The sequence below is a fragment of the Pavona decussata genome, unplaced genomic scaffold, assembly GCF_977016875.1.
Source record: "Pavona decussata unplaced genomic scaffold, jaPavDecu1.1 SCAFFOLD_88, whole genome shotgun sequence".
In the NCBI taxonomy this organism is placed as follows: Eukaryota; Metazoa; Cnidaria; class Anthozoa; order Scleractinia; family Agariciidae; genus Pavona; species Pavona decussata.
This window is the reverse complement of record NW_028145505.1, coordinates 285396-305298: the sequence shown is the minus strand read 5'-3', so window position 1 is coordinate 305298 and position 19903 is coordinate 285396. Positions and strand designations below refer to the sequence as shown.

Here is a 19903-nt window from a genome sequence, read left to right as displayed (position 1 = left end):
TTTATCCACCGGGAAAAGAGCCCTTACGAACCGAACTGGGGAGGTGAGTTCTTAGAAATCAGCCTTTCTCAACCAATCGCAACGCGGCTACCTCATCAGTGGAGCCATCACAACATGAGACTTGCTACGAGCTCGTGTTAGTCGTGTCACAAATAGCACAATGAAGAAATTTCTAGAGGAACCCGTTTGCCCACAACAATGGCATGTTTTGCCAGTATGAGCTGTTAGCCTTGGTTGAAAAGACGCATGGAATTGGGACCTCTTATAAAAGATGATGGCATAATCTCTGGTTGGAGAGGATAGAGGGCTTATCATGATCACTTACTACCAGGGGAGGATTTCTACTTCACCCATAGCACCGTTACTTTAATATGATGGGTATTTTCCTCCTGTGAAATAATCGCGTTCTAGATGAGATTTGAGAATTACCATTCTTTTTCAAGTGAAGGGGGTCGCCTTCGTATCAGCACCATTGGCCAAAAACCCCGGAATGACCATGAAAATCTAAAAAAGTTGGCAACGTATTTTATTTTTTAAAAAGCGGGTGGAGTAGGAAAGACTCTCTCTCTCTGCCTGTCAAGCAACTCACGGCTGAAATAATTTTTTTGTTTTTATGCCTGTGAACACTAAATCAGTTAACAAGGTCTTCCATACACTCAAAAGCGACGAAAGACCAAGGGATTGAAACTTGAATTTAACAAAAGATAACAAAATGCGGCACAGAAATGAAGCTTGAAATGCAGCTAAATTGTATTATTCACTTAGCAGGAACACTCCTGTAAAACGTTTTAAAAAAATGCTAGATCAGCAAGAGAAGTTAATATGAATGACTCACCGTCAAGAACTACTATGAACTTCCTCTCGTCGTTTCCATATTTGCTTCTTGCTCGGCATGTGAAGTTTCCCTCCTCCTTTATCCGGGTGCGTGCAGTGTTTGTTTTATTTACCAGAGTTGTTGAGTTTCTTATCACCGCCATGTATATGGGAAGAGTTCCATTAGCTGTACACACGAGTGCGACGTGTGGATGCAATCGCACAACAGGTGCTGGCGACACCACCTTTGGTGAGACTAAAACAAGCATAATAAAATCACTGAACAGTGCAAACAGTTCTCATTAATGACTCAGTTAATACTGACAATAAATTGAGAGAAGAATGAGAAAGGAAGGAAGTGGTCTTTGAGAGAAAAAAGTAATCTAGGTGTATTAACTAGACACAGTAGGTCAAATAAACAATAGTCGCAAAAGATTTCCATGGCGCTAGGCAAAGTCTGGTTGTCGCAAAGTTCTAAGGAGTGCATTTTTGTCTAGCCCCTTATATTTCGCGTTAATTGTCTGCAAGTGCTGAAGCAGCTTCCCAGCTGTTTCTCAGACGGAATTTCCCATGCTACTTCGTGCTGTTGTAAAGTTAACAATGATAACATGATCTTTGAAACAAGTTTAAGTAGGTACCTGCTGTTTTATTTATTATTATTTGTTATAATTTTATTGTCTGTGATGTATTCAGCTAATATGTTCTTACCTGGTGAACCAGTGGTGAAGGATAATCGAAATCCTTTCCTTATAACACTGTAATCTGAGAAGAATGTTATTATTGCTTGGCCTCCAGATACAGAAACAGACTTTCCAGTCATCTCACCACAGTACTCGCCAAGAGATTCTTTCTTCTCATTAGTAATCTTCAAATAGTCATAACTGCAAGGAAAATAATTTTTCTAATTATGAAGAGTAATGTGGCAGAAATGGAAAAATTATTTTACTATGGCCGATAGATCACTTCGTCTGGAGACAGTCCCATCTTTCGAGCCTAGTGAAATATGCTTTATCTTTTTTCTTTTCGGTGACACTTTCACACGTTAAGTAATAAGGGCTATCTGGTACTCTTTTCGACTCCCCACAGTGTTATGTTTTTCACTTAAGTGTTTTATTCCTTGCTTGCTATCTTTTCCGTTTTCCAACCGACAATCAAGCAATCCTGAATCAGGCTTCTTCTGCTCGGATAACTTCAATATTGGACACGGCATTTAAAGAGAAAAAAAATGTCTAACAGCTGGTCTCTTGTTTTGTTTTGTTTTTTCACTGCTGTCTAAGAGACGGTTCCTAATTTTGTTACTGCGCATACTTTCTGCGCATCAGTTCAAGATACTCCGGGGTTTCCTATGGGTGGTCCCTACTAAGACAGGGATATTTTTGCGCGGTTTAAAACTATGCGGAGAAAGCAGAACTTAGCAAGTACTCTTGGTATTCAAAAAGAAAATGTGGGGTAACCACGCATTTGACGCCATTATCACGTCATATGACATCTTCACTTGTGGTGCACGTCGGAGGAAACATCTTCGATTGCACTATCAATCCCCCATGCCTCATTGCGATAGCTTTTATTGTTGCGAAGTTATGGAGGGGTGGGGAATCCCCCACTCCGATTCTAAAAGACAAAACAACAACAACAACAAAACAAAAAAAAGCAAAAACGCTCTAGATAGGGTTAAACTTGAACCAATTCACTTCCCACTAATATTATGATAATAGAGTTAAATTTACTTACCGACATTTTTCATGCCACTCTAAGTCAAAGAAGTCAAAAGTAACCAGCGTCATGCCGTCTGGAAGTGGAACCGAATAAATGCAATTCATATTATTCGGGTAGTTGTTTGGATATCCAGGACTTGAAAGCGAGTTGTTTACCACTGAACCACATTCTGTTAAAGACAAAAGTATTTAATCAACGTCAAGCGCACAGGTCTACACAAACAAGCAGATACAATTACTGAACAGAAAATTATGACATTAATTAAGACATACTGTACAGCTTATCAGAAGTGATAATTGAGTACATTTTACATATTACATGGCAACAAGGCCTGTAATAGCACGATTGTACGTGTATAATAAAACTGGAACAAAGAAAAGAAACATAAAGTGAACTTACCTTGGCTTGCAAGAACGCGGTTCTCATTCCAAAACAGCACAAATAGCAAGGTTAGCATTGCCATGCTGGAGAAGTGTTTATACGCCATCGTGATTGTTTAAATTACTGATCTTTACTGGAGTAATGACTCCTAAGGGTAAACAGAATCAATTGGTCAAATAAAGCGAGTTATTTAAAATACTGCCCTAGATTACATAACTGCCTTATTTTGGCAAAGACAAATCTGTTAATCTACCTCACTAATCTCAAGTGACGATCTAAACTAATTTATATTTATTGACTATTCATATCGTATGCCAGGAAAACAATGTCGCCAACTATTGCCAGCGTGTTAACCAAAAAGACAATACAAATAATCTCCTCTCTGCAAAAAAGCAACATCTCAACCATTAAACTTTCCCTTACGCCGCACTCAAAAAACAAGGTTAAACAATAGCCGGTAATTATCACAAGAATTGATAGATTATTACCACGTAAAGCGCACTCATCCGCTACTAAGAAATTAACTATAAAATACATAAAATTAAGTCCCACGCATCAAACTGAGGAAAGCCAGTTGTTTTCTTAATATTTTTAAACCTAGGAGGATAAAAGTTTAACGGACAGTTACTGTGTTATGCAAGTTTTATTTCTGGCAATGACAAAGTTTGATGACGCAACGTTGACCTGCTTATATTTTTCAATAGATTTACAGCTGCTTTTGTCAATTCATTAGCCATGTGCTTGCTGTAGGATGTGAGGATAATTTATATTTCACATTTTTAACAACCCAATTTTGAATCTTTTCCACAGCACTTTTATGGATACCTTTTCTGACGTTTTAGTTTAATTTTTAGAAAGGTTCAGTGTTTTAAAGAAGATGCAAAGGAACAGGTGAGTTTTGGTTAAAAGTTATCTGAACGAATAATGGTATGATTAATTGTTCGAGTGACATGAATCCTGTCATTACCATGTTTATGTTGGCTTATGTATAATTTCTTTCACATATAAAATATATGTATACTTTTTGAAAGAAAAAGTTTTTTTCCCTTTTAGTTTTAATCTATTTAGTTTCAAAGAGAATTTATATTGTTTGTTCAATGAGATAATTATTCGCTTTGGTAGAGACTTCTGGTAGAGTCATTCCAGATGACTAAAAGCTGGACCAATCGTACAGCCAATCAGGTTGCATAAATCACCTAAACTGACGTAAGACGACGGAAAACTAGTATTCGCCCTACCGAACTCAATCCTTAAAATGTTGCTTTAACCAGCATTTACTAAAACGCTCTGGCGATACATTGACGGAGTCCATAATTACGAGTTTAATTGTGTATTGTGTGCTTCGCAAAGCGGTAAAAACATAAGAAGAAAGTTGATGTTAATGATCTTTGGCAATAAACATTCATAAAACATTCATGATATTTTTTTTCTAAAATATCAGATGACCCAAAGTATCGCAAAAGAATTGAACGTAGCCCTCTCTCAAGTCATTACTGAAGTAAATAAAGAAAACGGCATCTGGCAGCTCGGCCATTTTAATCAGATTTTACACCGGGTATGCAATTCCGCTATAACAACACTAACAGAGGCTTAGACAAATTCATGAGTTAGTTAACATGAACTCAAACACATTGATCCGGCTTTTCATATTATGATGGCTACAACTGAAATACTGAAAACAGTTAGCCAGTAAATTTGGAATGATCATTTACAAGAAGTTTTGTACTTCGTAAAAAGAAAAACTAAACAAAACTAATTTTAATTTTTTTTTTTTGTTAAGAAAACCTTTGAGAAAATCGGCATAATCAGCAATTTCGCATCTTGAGATGCTTATTTTATTTTCTAAAAAAAAGCTTGTTCGTAAAGAGTAAGTTGTAATTGTTTCCTGGTGAAGAGCATCCGTTATTATCAGTATTCGTAATACGCTTTTTCCTGTGATATATTCTTCTAACTTTTGGGTAGCTTTTAGAAATAATTATGCTATGCAAAATAGTCATCTGGGTTATTTTCTACGGTGTATTTTTGCGACAAAAGTACTAGAAAGCGGTTCACTCTCACTAATGGCTCAAACCAATGGGTACGTTTTGTTGGCTAAGTTTAAGATCGGCTGACACGATATTCATTTGTGTTTATTGTGAAATAATTAAAGAGCGCTGTGTTATGTTTATTTCTTCGCGCCAAGGTTTCACCTCTATTTGCGTCAGTAGTTGGATGTGTTAGCTAAATATTAATTAAACAGTTAAATTGGACAGTTAATACACAAAGGGAAAAACAACTATAATTTCACTTACCTGAATGACTGAATGACTGATGACAATCGATTCTCTCTGCAAGAAGTTGTTCCTCAGGATTACAAGCGTGGGCAACACCGAACGCACTTAGAAAGTACAGCCCTGTCCAGCTGTGGTTTGTGATAACAAATTGCATAAAATGTTCACTTGACTTCCGCGGTAGATTTTTTGCTATTAATTCTTAATTCAACAGAGAGTTTGCTTAAAAACTAGTAATTATGTTAATTATAGCAACAAAAATGACAAAAAAATTAAACCAGTTTCTTTTTTAATTCCCCTCAAGAGAAGCGGCTGTTAAATTTTTCGCATAACTTAACTTCAATAAGCGGACATTTGCTTGGTTTTGTGCATTCAAAAATAAAAAAGTCGTTCCATATTGATGAATGAATGAAATATTCCTCTTTAATACATTTGCTCTTCCCTAAAAATAGACATCGACTTTCAAATTTCTTTTTTGTACACGTGGATATATGTGACGATTAACTCTTTTCAGTCGTAAGATTAAAAATAAGCATATAATTATTCGAATGTTATTGTTGAAATGTGATGCAGTCTTGTGTCTTGCTTACTGTCTTATTTGAACCTAAATAATTTATAATTTTTGCTACCTATAAGTTCAATTTTTTATTCTAATGAAAAGATAATTTTGACTTTTTTCGAAGAATGATTCTTTTTTTATGATGCAATGATAGCATTTAATTTTGATTCAGTTGCAACTGACTGTGTGATGGCATTTCTGAGAATTAATTTAGCATGTGGCCATTATTGTGCGATAGTTTTTTTTTTCCATATTGCTAACATATACGTCTCCGATGTGTTTTTAGAAAATTTTCTTAAATTCACAATAGTAATTAAAAATATATTATATTACTTTAAATATTTTTATGAATATAAAAATACAGGTAGCCTTGTGGGTGATTATATAATTACTATTTTTCGATGTTTAACCCTTTAACCCCAAATATCAAAGAAGAAATTCTCCTATCTTTTCCCCATACAGTTCCTATAAAAGCACTAGGGAGAAGTCATTTAAATATCAAGAAAATTCACCTTGGGTGGTCATATCCTTAATTCTCATAACCTTAGGGTTTCAATAAGCATTGATATTACAAGGAGAAATTTGATGCTAATCACTGTTAGGGCTTAAAGGGTAAACATCATCTTGTCCTTCTACTGTTGAAATAGAAAACTTTGTAAACAAAATTCAAATCATGTTGCCTCAGCACTTTCATTACGGTTGCCGAATGAAAAAAAAAACCCTGCCCTTTGCACATGTGATGTTAATAGATCTATCTCAACGCCACTCAAATATATTCCTTCTCAGTTACCCGCTACCTGTATATGTTTTCAGTGAAGTAACATATTTTTTTACCTTTGTTGATCATATCAGCACAGGTTGCTTGCTTTGGTTTATGTTAAAGGGAACCTCCTATTTTGAAACAAATTGACGTTAAATTGTTGGAAATAATACATAAATTTCAGAGCTACAAAAATATAGATTTTACTGGTCGCCTATTTTCATTTTCATTTCTTCTGCGCGCCGCCATTTTGGATTCCATGACGTCTAGCGGTTACCCAATTATTGCGTTCGGGAATAACCTCAATTTTTCTTCCCCTCGTTTGAGGCATATAAAGGTGTCAAATTTCACTTCCGGTTGGCAACAATACTGTGCAAGACAGGAGACTGGGCATAGTAGGGCTGTGTTGTCAATACTGGAATGCTAGTGTCGCAATTTCTCTATTCTTCAATGTTGTTTGAGCGCAGGGGTAGAAAAACTGCGTGGATGAAAATTCGAATGGGACTGTGGAATGAATGAAACAACAGAAAAATAGAGATTACCCACGAGACTAAGCATTCATGTATTGACGTTACAGCCTAACTATCCCCCGTCTCCCATCTTGCCTGGTATTGTACCCAATGGAGAGTAAAATTTGATGCTTTTATACGCCTGAAACTAGTCTCCCTCGCAGCCATTGTCTCGTCACGCAACGCTCTTTTGGGGAGGAGAGTTGCGTGACAAGACAGAACGGCGGCGAGGGAGGCTAGCCTCAAACATGAAAAAGAAAATTAATGTTTTTTTTTATTTTTTTCAATTTTTATGCAAGAACAACAACCAATTTTGATCAATCAAATAAAAGAAAAACATTGTCAATACAGGTAGTATCCACACAAAAAATTAAGGACAAAATACTCCATGGTGACAGATGTCCAATAGTCCGCTTTGGAATTCACCAAGACCGCTGAATAAAAAGACAAGAGATGCATTTATACAGAGTTAGCCTCAATCTGAAGTAAAATATTTACAAATACCAGTGAGAGGAGGAACTTTTCTCAACTCTGTGTATTTTTTATTCATTTTAGGGTTCAGCAGTTTCCTGCTAACATTTGTGAATATTTTGCTTCAGGTTGAGGCTAACCCTGTATAAATGCGTATTTTGTCTCTTTATCCAGCGGTCTTGATGAATTCAAAACTGGACTATTCTTCGTACAACATCACTGTTAAAGGGGAATTATTATGCAAATTTGATGACATTTAAAAACCCAAAAATGTTTGTCTGTCAACAGAAACAAATCAAAAAACATAATAACAATAATTGTCTAGGTTTGTCACAAATTATTATCCCAGTGCAAGAAAACTCTTGATTAGTGCCTGTGGCCAGAGACAGAGTAGGTCGGAATGGATTGAAACTTGAAAGATGTTAGGCTAACGTTTTTCAAGTTCTCGCACTTTTCCTTGCAAAATGCACTAAAAAAGTTGGCTGTTCCTTTCAAGAATTGAGTTGATTTCTCTCCTCTCATTGTTCTATAATTATTTTGTAGCTAAGTGAAGGTCTTAATACTCCATTTTCAAAAGAAAAGTTAAAGTTAAAAACAAAAACCCTTGACACTTCCCCTTTCAATCAAATATATGGAGAACAAGAATAAAGACAAATGATAAGCATACAGTGTAGATTAAACTTCTTACAGCTGTTACCAATAACATGCAACCTACATCTGTACAGCTGTACAATGTATCGGCTTCAAAAGAGTTGGGTAAACTAAGTTGTTTTTTGCTGTATGCCAATCATTTAAATTCTGATAAGATTACAAGGCAACAGAACCAAGAAATTGACAATTTTATCTGCTGACAGATGGTAAACTTTCTCAACGCTTGATTTCCAAGCCATTTTATCTAAAAGATAGGGCATCATTTTCAGGATATTGTATTTTTGAATGAAAAAAATGAGAATCTTGCAAAACAAAGATGCATGTAATTGATCGTGAGTTAGAAAATGATCACATGCAGTGAAATTCAAAAATGCCTTTTCTTTTCTTTTGATCTAGCTAGGAAATCAATTTAAATAAAGCTTTACCTATTCTTAGCAAAGTAAAATTCTTAGTTTTTTGCCCTTGGATCTTGTCAATGGCTTCCCTTTGATTGACATCCACCAAAAATAAAAATGCAACTTTATGCGACTCTTTTAAAGGTCGTACATGTGAGTTGCGTGTAAATTGGTAACCAAGTCTGCTACATAAGAAAACGGTAGAGGATAGTGAAAAGGATAAGTACATGTATATTGATCATGGGACTTATGGCTGTGCCTAGTTTTGCTATTGCGCATATGTTCTGCACATCTGGAGATACTCGGGTTTCCAAGGGTGCTGCCTACTAATACAGGGATATTTTGGGGCAGTTTAAAACTAGGTGAAGAAAGCAGAACTCGGCAAGTGCTCTTGGTATCTAAAAAGAAAATTGGGGGTAATCATGCATTTTTAGATAATAAAGCTTTAATTTGGAAAAAAACTGCCAGACATTGCTTTGTATTTTACAGCTTTCTAGAATAAATGTTGCTTAATTATCCCTAAAAATGTGTGGTTACCCCCTATTTTCTTTTTGGATTCTAATAGCTCTTGCTAAGATCTGCTTTTCTTGCATAGTCATAAACCATGCAAGAATACTTCAGTATTAGTATGCACCATCCTTAAAGGGATACTTCAGGTTGCTGGCTATATTAACAGTCCTTTTCTAATTAGTCAAAGCAAGCGGAGTAAAGTCTGCATTGTATCTGGAAAGGCACTGCTGGAGGTCTGCTTGGAAATCTTCTCAGATAATGAAACTGCAAAGTCGGGAACTGTTTACATGAAGGAAGGAAGATACTAAGAGTAGAAAGATCCTCAGTCGCGAAACAACTCGGTTTGTTTTTTGGTTTACAAGCAGAAATTTTGGTCAGGGTGCTTACCACATGGAGAGAAAAGAAAAATTGTTGCCCTTTAGAAGCTGAATGCCCTACCACCACCATGTTTGTTTTCCTTGCCCCTAGTACAGAAACTTCCAAGTGAAGGTACATGTGTACATGTAGTTTACTTTGTGCTAGGGTCATCCTATCTCTCAGCTAGGATTTAAGAGGAAGACCTTGATTCGAAAGATCCAAGCACTAACACCAAGTACAACCTTTAGCATCTAGACTGAATACAGAAAACATGGCGCTAGAATGATCCGCTTTCTAGGATCTTCCCAGTGCTAGGATCTTCCACCCTCCACGTAAATAGCCTTACCTAAACAAAGGGTTAAATGAGCAGTAAATGGCACTGTACGTTATGGTACATTTCTGTACATCATGGCTTATTTTGTCGTGATTCTCCATGATAGAAAAGTCAATCAAGGGTTGACTGACTGAGCAAAGTTGAGGCAATTTTAGCTCAAAGGTTTCTGAATCAAGTTCTCAGACACTGGCTTATTAGCCATCCAAGACAAATACGCATTCCAAAATATTGCCACTAACTGGACAACAGCGATGCGGTGCTGAATTGGAACGAAAGTAAAGTTAAGGGTTTGTGTCAGAGGCCATATCTTGTAATTTGTAATCAAAGTCTCCACATAGCGTTCCTGAAGCATCTTCTTAATTTCATCCAGCCTTTTCCCAGCGAGTGTCTCTGTGATGCCAAAAAAGAAGCATATCATAACAGGAGCAAAGAGGCTTTGATCTAAGAGCATCTTTTTGAAGCCCGCAGTTTTAGCTGCACCAGGCACAATCTTGTCAAGGGATAGATACCATGTTCTAAGCACAGGAGCAATAATCAAGCCCACCACACCCATACGAGCAGTTCGGACAAAATCGTGGTCAGTTCCTTTGCGTTCAACAAGCTGCTGAGTGACAACATCACCAGTGGCTACAAGGACACCTAACGGGCAAGGGCAGAACATTTCAGTTAGAGAATGGAGTATGAGTTAAGTAACAACATAATATACTTTTTCTCTTCTCACATTAGAAGTAATAAAAATATTATACTCTGTACATGTACCACTCATTACTTATTTGAAGGGCTCATTGTAAAACGAGCACAAGTGATGACGAAAGTTCTCCGAATAATTATGCTCTAGTAGATAATTATAAGCCAAGGCCAATGTCTCAGAAATGTAGTATAATGGTTATTTTGTGCTTTAAGGGCTTGAATTCCATGGAAGCTCAATATGACTTACAGTCTGTAAGCCTAAAAACTGAATCAGCACATGGAAGATTCCTTTCATTCTCTTTTTGCCAAATAAAAAAATCAACCACACATCTGGGCTTTGTTTCTTGAGTTTTAAGCAAAATTTCATAAGTCAATTCATCTAATTCAACCCTTTTGGTGACAACGTAAATATGGGACAGTACTTTAGTTCAATCTATGTTTTTGGCATGATAACTATTTAATAGTCTAAGATTGTGCCCTTCATTTCGAAAACCTTTTATAAACCATTTCTCATTTGGCATACAGACAGGTTATTGTGTCCGAAACACAGTTCATATTTACTTTCTCATTCAAGGGTTTGAATTTGTCCAACAAGCTTATGACTTTAGCCTGAGAACTAAACCAACTGGAGTGATGCTTGAACGGATTTTTCTTCTTCTCTTTTTAAAGCTAAAAAAAAACTTTCTAACACCACAAATTTGTGGGCCAAAGGAGAAAGTTTTTTGGAGAAATTTGAATTTTAAAGGTCAAATCGTCACTTACGTTTGCTTCCACCCGGGTCTTCAATTAATACATTTTCTTACAGTTTTACACAGTCTCATCGTACTTTTCAGAACTCATTATTAGCCAAGTTGGTGCTACAGTATTTGCTTTAATAAAATAATAAAAAAATAAAATAATGACAATCTTTAATGAGGAAACTTTTTCACTAAAAAGTGGTTTACAAAAAGGACCTCGAAAATTAAAAATTAAAAATTTACAATGAATAAAAATGCTAAAAGATGCTACTAAAAACTAATGTATCTCATGTGTAATACAAAACTTAAATCAATGAATTAAAAATCTGACGCTTCAAAATATTTACATTATCAGAGGCTCGTATAGTTTTGTCCAGCGAGTTAAAGTCACTTACAGCATGATAGCCAGTTCTTTGTTTACCCCAGTTTCTTTTAATGGATGGAATTTTGAGGTTTGCTTTATTTCTTGTGTTGTAACTATGCTGTTCTTGCTGAGTGACTAATGTTGATTCGGGATGCGTGAGACCATTAAGACATTTATATACATGTACGCATCGGCGCTGGAAGCGCCTTTTTTCTAGTGTTAACCACTTCAGTGTAGTTAACGCATCAGACGCAGAGGAATACAGTGGTCGATCTAATATTATTTTAGCCGCCTTATTTTGAAGCACTTGCAAACTAGACATTAAAGTCACATTATGTTTGTCTCCCCAAACTAAATCAGCATACTCGAATAAGGGCATAACAAGGCTTTTATAAAAAAGGATGCGCGCCTTAAACGGTAACAAATGCTTAATGCGTCTAAGTAGGCCAAGCCTTTAATTAACTTTCCCTGCCATGTATTCGACATGATTCGTCCACGAAAAATCAGACGATATCAAGATTCCAAGATATTTAAAACAAGTAACATTGTTTATACAATGATCAAAGATTGAAACAGTTAGAGCTATTTTCCTCTGTAACTTCTTGTTACTGCCTATAAGCATGCATTTGGTTTTGTCCAGATTCAGTGTTAACTTATGTTCATTCAGCCATTTCGCCACAGCCAGGAGGTCTTGGTTGAGCTTTTCAGTCAGCTCCTGAGAGGAAGACCCATAGCAGTAGATCACCGTGTCATCTGCATAAAGTGATGCTTGACAGGCATCTAGAACGCTTGGCAAATCGTTAATGTAGATGACAAATAGCAGAGGACCCAGAATACTTCCCTGAGGGACCCCATGGGTAACTGGCAATTCATCAGACAACTCATTCCCACAACATGTACGCTGTTTCCTGTCAGTAATGTAAGAGCGGAACCACTGAAGCGAGTTCTCACATAAACCAATTTTGGAAAGCTTGCGTAACAAAATCCGATGGTCCACAGTGTCGAAAGCCTTGGTTAAATCCAAAAACACGGCCCCACACAGTTTACCTTGTTCCATGTTCAATAAGACTTCATCAGCAAAATAATGATGTCAAAGCAGATTCAGTAGAGAGCCCCTGCCTGAATCCAAACTGTTTCCTTGTGAGAAGGTTGTTAATAACCAAGTACTGGTAGAACTGGGAATGCACAGCTTTCTCGAGAATTTTACTGAGTGTCGGTAAAATAGAGATAGGTCGATAGTTCGATGCATTTGACCAGTCGCCTGATTTAAACAAGGCTGTAATTTTTGAGCATTTCCACAATTTAGGAAATTTACCAGTAAGAATCGATCGATTCAACAGCTTAGTGATGGAGGGAGTGATTGTATTAGCAGAGCTCTTGAGTAGTCTAGCACTAATTTTGTCCAAACCAATTGCTTTATTTGTCTTCAAAGAAGTAAGCTGCTGAAGCACAAACGATTCCTCTAGTTCAGTTAACTGGAACTGAGACAACGGTTGTTCTAAAACCAAGTTGCAATTCGACCAGGTAGTCGTTATTTTGTCAGCTAGGCGCTTGCCTATGGATGCAAAGAAGCTATTCAAAGCAACAGCAATGGATTTGGAAGTGGTGTGCTGAATGCCATCGGAAATGATGCACTGAACTTTTTCTGAGGATGAATTACGTTTGCATGCTTCGTTTACAGCTTTCCACATTTTGCCGTGATCTCCTCTGGCTTCCTCGATCATTTCGCAGTAATATTTCGACTTAGCAGATTTTACTAAGCGGTTTACTTTGTTCCTCAGTTTCCTGTAAGTGTTCCAGTGCTTTTCTGAGTTCGATTTACGTGCTTTACGATGACACCAGTCTCGATCTCTCATTGATTCGCTAATTTTCCTATTCATCCAAGGAAGAGGTGTTCCCTTCACTACTCGTCGTTTGACAGGTGCATGATCGTCTGCAACTTCTGAAAACAGTTTGTTCCAAGTTAATAAAGCGTCATCGATATTGTTTTCATTGTCAACGACGTGCCAAGGAACATTCCTAAGATCTTCGTTAAATGAATTCGCATCGAAATTCTTGTAAGAGCGATACTCAAACATTCTTGGATGTGCTTTTGTGTGCACACCAGTCTTTAGAATGCAAAACACCAGGTAATGGTCACTAAATGGAAACGGAACAACACCAGATTTAACAATGCGATGTTCATTATTGACAAAAATCAGGTCAATCAAGGTCCGAGAGGTGTCAGATATTCGAGTAGGCTCTTTTATCAGCTGTGTGAAGTCAAAAGCACGCGAGAAGTTGAGAAGTAGTTGTTTGTCTTTCTTGGGCAATTTTGAATTAGGCATCATGTTTGCGTTTAGATCTCCTAAAATGACCACATCCGATTTTTCAAGATCAACAGCAGGCATACTATCTCGCAGAGACGAAATAAAAGTGCGGAGATCGGCATCTGGTGCTCTATAAGCGCAACATAATAACGTTGGCTTACATTTATCTCGAATTAACTCAATCCATAAACATTCCTGTCCACCAGTATTGATATCATTCCGCAAACGAAACGCCAAATCTTCTCTTACATACATAGCAACTCCGCCATATCCCTCTTTATTGCCAGTGCGATCTAACCTTATGCACACAAATCCAGGGAGTTTTATTTCAGCATCACTTGTTGAGGAATCCAGCCAAGTCTCGGACAGAGTTAGCACGTCAAAAGTTTTGTTGTTAATTCCCTCAAGACGCAGAGAGTCGGTTTTGTTTGCGAGACTTCGTATATTCAAGTGAGCAATCTTGAGACCTCTAGTGGACTTGATATCAGCAAATGTCTGGTAGCCGGGATTAATCTCAATGTCACCAGCAAGAGCAATAAGAGTCAAAGCAAAACAGGCACGATGAAAAAGCTTACAAAGCATAACACTCTTCAGTCGTCCATTAGACTCTTGCCTCCGGGTCGGTTTGTTTCGATGAAATGAAGCACCAGCAACTTCAGCCCTGCAATTCATCTGGGAAACAAAATACGTCTCTCTATCGTTAAGCAAAGTGTTCTCATGTACATCTGAGAACCTGAAGAACTCCAAAGTGATGTAAATACAGAGAAACACACATAAATTTGCGGAGAGCTTGAAGCCGCGTCCGAACGCCATGATCTGCATGATCTATTATTGCTTTAATTTGGCAATCACTTCATGACTGTGTTTATTAATCAATAATTTCTTAAATCAGCAAGGAAAGCATACACTGAACACACATACCTAGAAGATACAACGTACATGTACCAGGCTAAAATTTTTGCAGGTACCACTTTAGGTAATAGGCCTTATCACGGTTTTCGACGCCATTTTGACGGGTAGGCAAACAGGCTTAAAATAAAAATGTTTGTATGGGAAAACAATGTCAAATAATTTTTATAAAACATCGCTTCTAAAATATTCATGAATTGGAAACTTTTTGTACTAGGAAAAGGATTTTAAGAGCAAAATTGGAGGGATGTAGCTGTGACAGAAAGCGCCCAGTCACGTTTTGAACTTTCCATACATTTCCCTGTATTTTTTTCCCGCAAACAATTTTTAGCAGTAGCTCACGGCTGGTTCGCCATACAGACAAATGTACCATTGAATTAAGTTCAGCATCTGAATCAGTTCAGCTAATTCATTTGGGCAGGCTTAAATTCAAATTTGTTATGGCTCATGTGAAGTACATGTACAGCTGAATTAAGTTTAAGTATGTGAATCAATTCAGCTGGGATAAATAATTATTATTATTATTAATAGTGTAAGTTGGGTGGATCTAAATTCAAATTTGATGTGGCTCGTGTGAAGTACGGCATCTGAACTGGGCGTTAGTCTTATTTCTCTGCATTGCACCCCAGTGACATCTAACATCTTATTGTTATCATATTTAGACAAACTTAATCACAAATTTATCATCTTTGCCCAAGAAATTATAAGTGAAAAGTAAGTGACAGTGAAATTTCGGTCCAAAACTGAATGGATTGGTTTGGTCCAACCGGAAAGGTTTTGAAAAAACAAAGTGGACCACTTTTCTCGGTTGGACCGGTCCGCCCGAAAATTGACCATTCCATTTGGCTATTTCCGGAACTTTTTCAATCCCAGTACCTCGCTGTTCCCTATTTTTGTTGAGCATGGAGGAAAGTGTAGAAAGCACTACTTGCACTTCTAATAATTAGTGCAGCCTTTGCGGATGAACTTGTAAACGGATTTGTCGGAGCTACTTGTTCACCCGTGCACAGTTGCAACAGGTATGCAGTTGGTCTGGATAGTAGCAGATATGTCGTTATCCTAAGGAACCACACGACACTTTTTAAATTTAAAAACATGTTTCGACAGAAACTTCTGTCATCTTCAGTTTAAATTACAAAGCACAGAGTTGAATATATAGTGCAAACCAAAATGCTAATTAACTATAAGCACAAAGGAAAAATGACAATGTACTGAATATAACAGAGAAAGCTTTAAATCAACATTATAAGTTGATGATTGAGTGTAGGTTTTTCCCATTGAATGTGAATGGCTTCTTTTATCTTAAGTTGAAAGGTGGTAGGAGCGTGATCTAGGATGCTGAAACAGTCAGTAGAGCACGAACTGCGGCAATGCTCAGAATTTTGTAAATGTTTAAAAATGTGAGAGGTCCTGTCACTGAAAATGTGCTCACGTACGCGCGTGAAAAAATGCCGGGTATGGCAGTTGTTTTGCAAGCTAAGTGTTTGTTTTGGTTGTTAAAAGCTTTTTATTTCCCGATATTCCTGATGTTTTTGAGCACTTGCAAAACTCTCGCCATTTTATTTGGTTTAATATTTGTATTGGTGGTTTTCAACTTACACATCGTCGCGCAAGTAAAAAAATTAAATCCTCAACAATTCAATGGATAAAGTCAAGAAATAGATATGTTGTAGAAGAGTGATACATGAACAACATGTGAAACCACAGGGCTGTGCGATATCTCATAACCAAGTAATTCGAGAAAATGTACCACGGAAAATTACAGAGTTTAGTATGGGACGCCATGTTGGTGGACACCAACATAGCCACCAACATGGCGGCTGGACACCAGCAAAAACATCTGGAGTTTACCTTGGCTATTTCAAAGCCTTTCTTCTCTCTGCTGAACTGTCACACATTGACATAGACGTTTCTATTACATGTTAGCTGATCAGACCTAAAAAAACATGAGGCAAATCGATGTTTCCATGTATACGTGACATGTTTAGAGCAGCAATCCTTCTGTCACACACTGCGCAAAAATGTAAAATTCAAACTGCTCTATTTTCAAAACAGAAAATGCTATCCTGCTGAAACCAAGCAAGCTGATGGAATTTTATATTTTCTTTTATGTGATGAAGATAAAAACCCAAAATCGTGTTTAGTTATGAATTTCAGTTTCTTATGACCTCATGTGAAAACCAGCAATTCATTTAGTTACAGAAGACTCGACTTCTACTTCAGTTCCCAATGATGTTCAATCTCAGCCAACCGTTGGACGATGGGAAGACAGACACGTCCGGTTGCTAATCAAAAGTTACTGTATCTAAATCCCGGCCATATCAATCAATGAAAATCAACCATTGATTGCAATCAATATAATCAATAATATTATAATCAATAGTAATTAATTGATTGATATTGATTGGTTCAACCAATCAATAGAAATCGAAACTCACTCACTGACACGTCTTAATTTTATTGATTTTTATAGATAATCAATAATTGGTTATGCAACGGTATCTGAGTAAAACCTGACCTTTGATTGATCTAATGACGTATGCACGTCACGCGTCATATAATACATATACAACGGAATTTTGCACCCTGTGATAATCCGATTGCACCACACTTGAGTTGAAGGAAGAAAATATAGGAAAAGGGAATAAAAATGTTGTTGTTTTGAGACCATCACTCGTTTTAAATAATTAATAAATAATAATATGATGCTAAAATTAAAGGATACGTTTAGTTATGATATATATTTGAACAAATAAACTTGTTAAAATCATTTGTCAATTCATGTGATGCGTTTTATTGAAAAGGAAACCGAGATTTGAAGTAATCAATGATAATCAATACTAATCAATGTAAATCGATCATAATCAATGAAAATCGAAACTCACTCAACTTTTGGGCTTTGATTTCTATTGATTTCAAATACCAATCAATTGATTATTATTGTTATTATTGATTATATTGATTTTCATCGATTATTGATTTTCATTGATTGATATCGTCGGGCTTAAATTCAAAGGCCTAATTGGACAGGGAAATAACACGAAGAAAGGTTCGGACCCGTCGCAATCCATTTGACCCCAAGAAATTTTCGAGCCTCAGCCTAAAAATTCTGGTTGAATGGATCGCGCTCAGTATTATGAGGTGAAAATCACGAGGCCGACAAATGCCCCTAGGTAGGTTTGGGCACTACTGGAACTAAATGATGCATCATAAGTTTGACAAAATAAATTGAGTTCCAGAACATTTAGATTTTGACGACATTTTTATAATTTATAACAGACAAGTGTTTGATTTGTGTAGAGTTAACGAAAGAAATCCCATATATTCTTACCTGTTCCAATTGTTTGTGTTTTCCACGGATGTGCAATGAGAAGCTGTTGATATTTTTCCCAAGCTCTTGTAAGGATCCTCATTGTACGATTCCTACGCAAAAGTTTCGTAATTCACAGTCGTAGCGTAACCCGGTTATAAAATGCCCGCCATGTTGGAATTTAGCGACTGAAAGACGGAGAGACACTGGGAACAAGAATGTGATACTAGTTCCCAGGACCACCTCCTGCGAAAACCAGCAGCCGCTCACAGTTCCAAAGAACTTGAGGACTGCGGGAAAAAGCTTTTTTTTTTAATCTAAAAATATCTGAAATACAAAACACAGTCGCCAAAGTCAGCGAATGCAGGGCTACTTATTGCACCAGTCAATGAGCTCCTGATAACAGAAGTGCCCATTGCCTTGTTCTTCAAAGGGCTCCGGTAAATGCAAGTGAAATGGACTGAAGAGGCCTCATATTTGTTCCACACAGTTTGTAAATCCAATCTCACATCCAGAGTCCCCAGAACTTTTGGTCAGCGGATGGGCGCCAGGAGAGAGTCACCTCGTACCATGGGCCGCCTGTCAGCTATCCTTTCCTTAAAGCCGTTGGCAAGCAGCTCTTCCAGAAGGATTTCACTGATGCCGAAACAAACACGGAAGCACATGGCAAGAACCACAGGACTGTGTGGTGTCACAGGTAGCCCAAGCTCTGTGACAGTTTAGATGTTTGTATAAACGTCTCGTTGTAATTTGAGTGTCACGATCTGAGTTACGCAAAGGCGTAAATTATAAGGGTATGTATGGGAATTAACTTGGGTAGTTCCCATACAAACCCTTACAATTTACGCCATTGCGTGATTCAGATCGTGACACTCAAATTACAACGAGACGTAACAAAGATCCAAACGCTCACAGAGATTGGGCTGCCTGTGCTGGCGTGGCACCAAGTCTCGCTCCTGTGTCTCCAAGAACGGGGTTCTATTGGTTTTTTGTACACTAGCCGACCAATAAAAAGACTATCAGAAAGTCACAGGCCACGCAAAATTTGAGACACTAGAAAACTACAGTGTCAAACTTCCTTTATTTTCAGTAATACTGAAATTGAGCTTTAAAATCACAAATCATGATATTTATATGGAACACTTGTTACAACCCATGCTGTCATAAAATAAAATTATTTATAATAAATAACCAACGAATTAAACTGAGGTTGCAGAATTATTTGAAAGAAGAGAAAAGCTTTCATCAATGCGAATGAAGGTCTTGACAATCTGCGAGCCAGCGAGCCATGCGAGGCAGACGTGCGAGGCACTCAGGTTAGCCTAAAAAACACTCCGGTTGGCCTAAATAGCACTCAGGTTAGCTTAAGTAGCTCCCCGTTTAGCTTAATGGTTAGCATTTATGTTGGGGGTTGTCTGTGCCTCGCATGTTTGGCTTGCATGGCTCGCATGGTTCGAACGTTTGGCTCGCATGCCTCGCACGTTTGGCTCGCTGGCTCGCACATTGGCCACACTCTGGGAATGTCCTACATTCAGTCCAAGATTCAGTCTTTCTGGCTCCTTTTCCCTGATCAGCTATACACATTATGAGACACACATCACTGTCTCTAGTCTCAAGTTTTAAATTAAAAGACATAAATTTAATAAACAGCTGAAACAGGAAAAGAAAAACTTGATATTCCAGCAACCTTGTTCTGGGGTCTCCCCTCTTATACGTCAGTTTAAGCGGAGAGAACCCTGGGACCGAGTTTCATCTTCAAGACCTCGCGTTCCTTTCGCTTGACCAATACGGTTTCTCGCACACTGGTCGAGCTTTTGAGCCATTGTACTTGCTCAGCAACAAAATTCTACACTGATAC

At 37.4% G+C, this 19903-nt stretch overlaps 2 protein-coding genes across 2 annotated transcripts in view; both read right to left on the bottom strand.

Annotated features, from left to right (window-relative positions):
• Window positions 1-7002, bottom strand: part of LOC146474553 (tolloid-like protein 2) — a 31100-nt gene extending 24098 nt beyond the window's left edge. The window contains exons 1-6 of the mRNA XM_085116908.1: window positions 6707-7002; window positions 5202-6573; window positions 2929-3058; window positions 2545-2698; window positions 1522-1694; window positions 836-1069 (exon numbers count right to left, since the gene is read on the bottom strand). Of these exons, the coding sequence (XP_084973034.1) occupies window positions 836-1069; window positions 1522-1694; window positions 2545-2698; window positions 2929-3016 (649 nt within the window). The 5' untranslated portion in view covers window positions 3017-3058; window positions 5202-6573; window positions 6707-7002. The remainder of the gene's footprint in view (window positions 1-835; window positions 1070-1521; window positions 1695-2544; window positions 2699-2928; window positions 3059-5201; window positions 6574-6706) is intronic.
• Window positions 7003-7796: 794 nt separating this feature from the next.
• Window positions 7797-18221, bottom strand: LOC146474552 (mitochondrial inner membrane protein Mpv17-like). The gene is made up of 2 exons (XM_085116917.1): window positions 18067-18221; window positions 7797-10365 (listed from the first exon to the last, which is right to left on the bottom strand). Exons 1-2 carry the CDS (start codon window positions 18146-18148, stop codon window positions 9878-9880), a joined length of 570 nt encoding a protein of 189 aa, XP_084973043.1. The 5' UTR covers window positions 18149-18221; the 3' UTR covers window positions 7797-9877.
• Between the last annotated feature and the right edge of the window lie 1682 nt (window positions 18222-19903).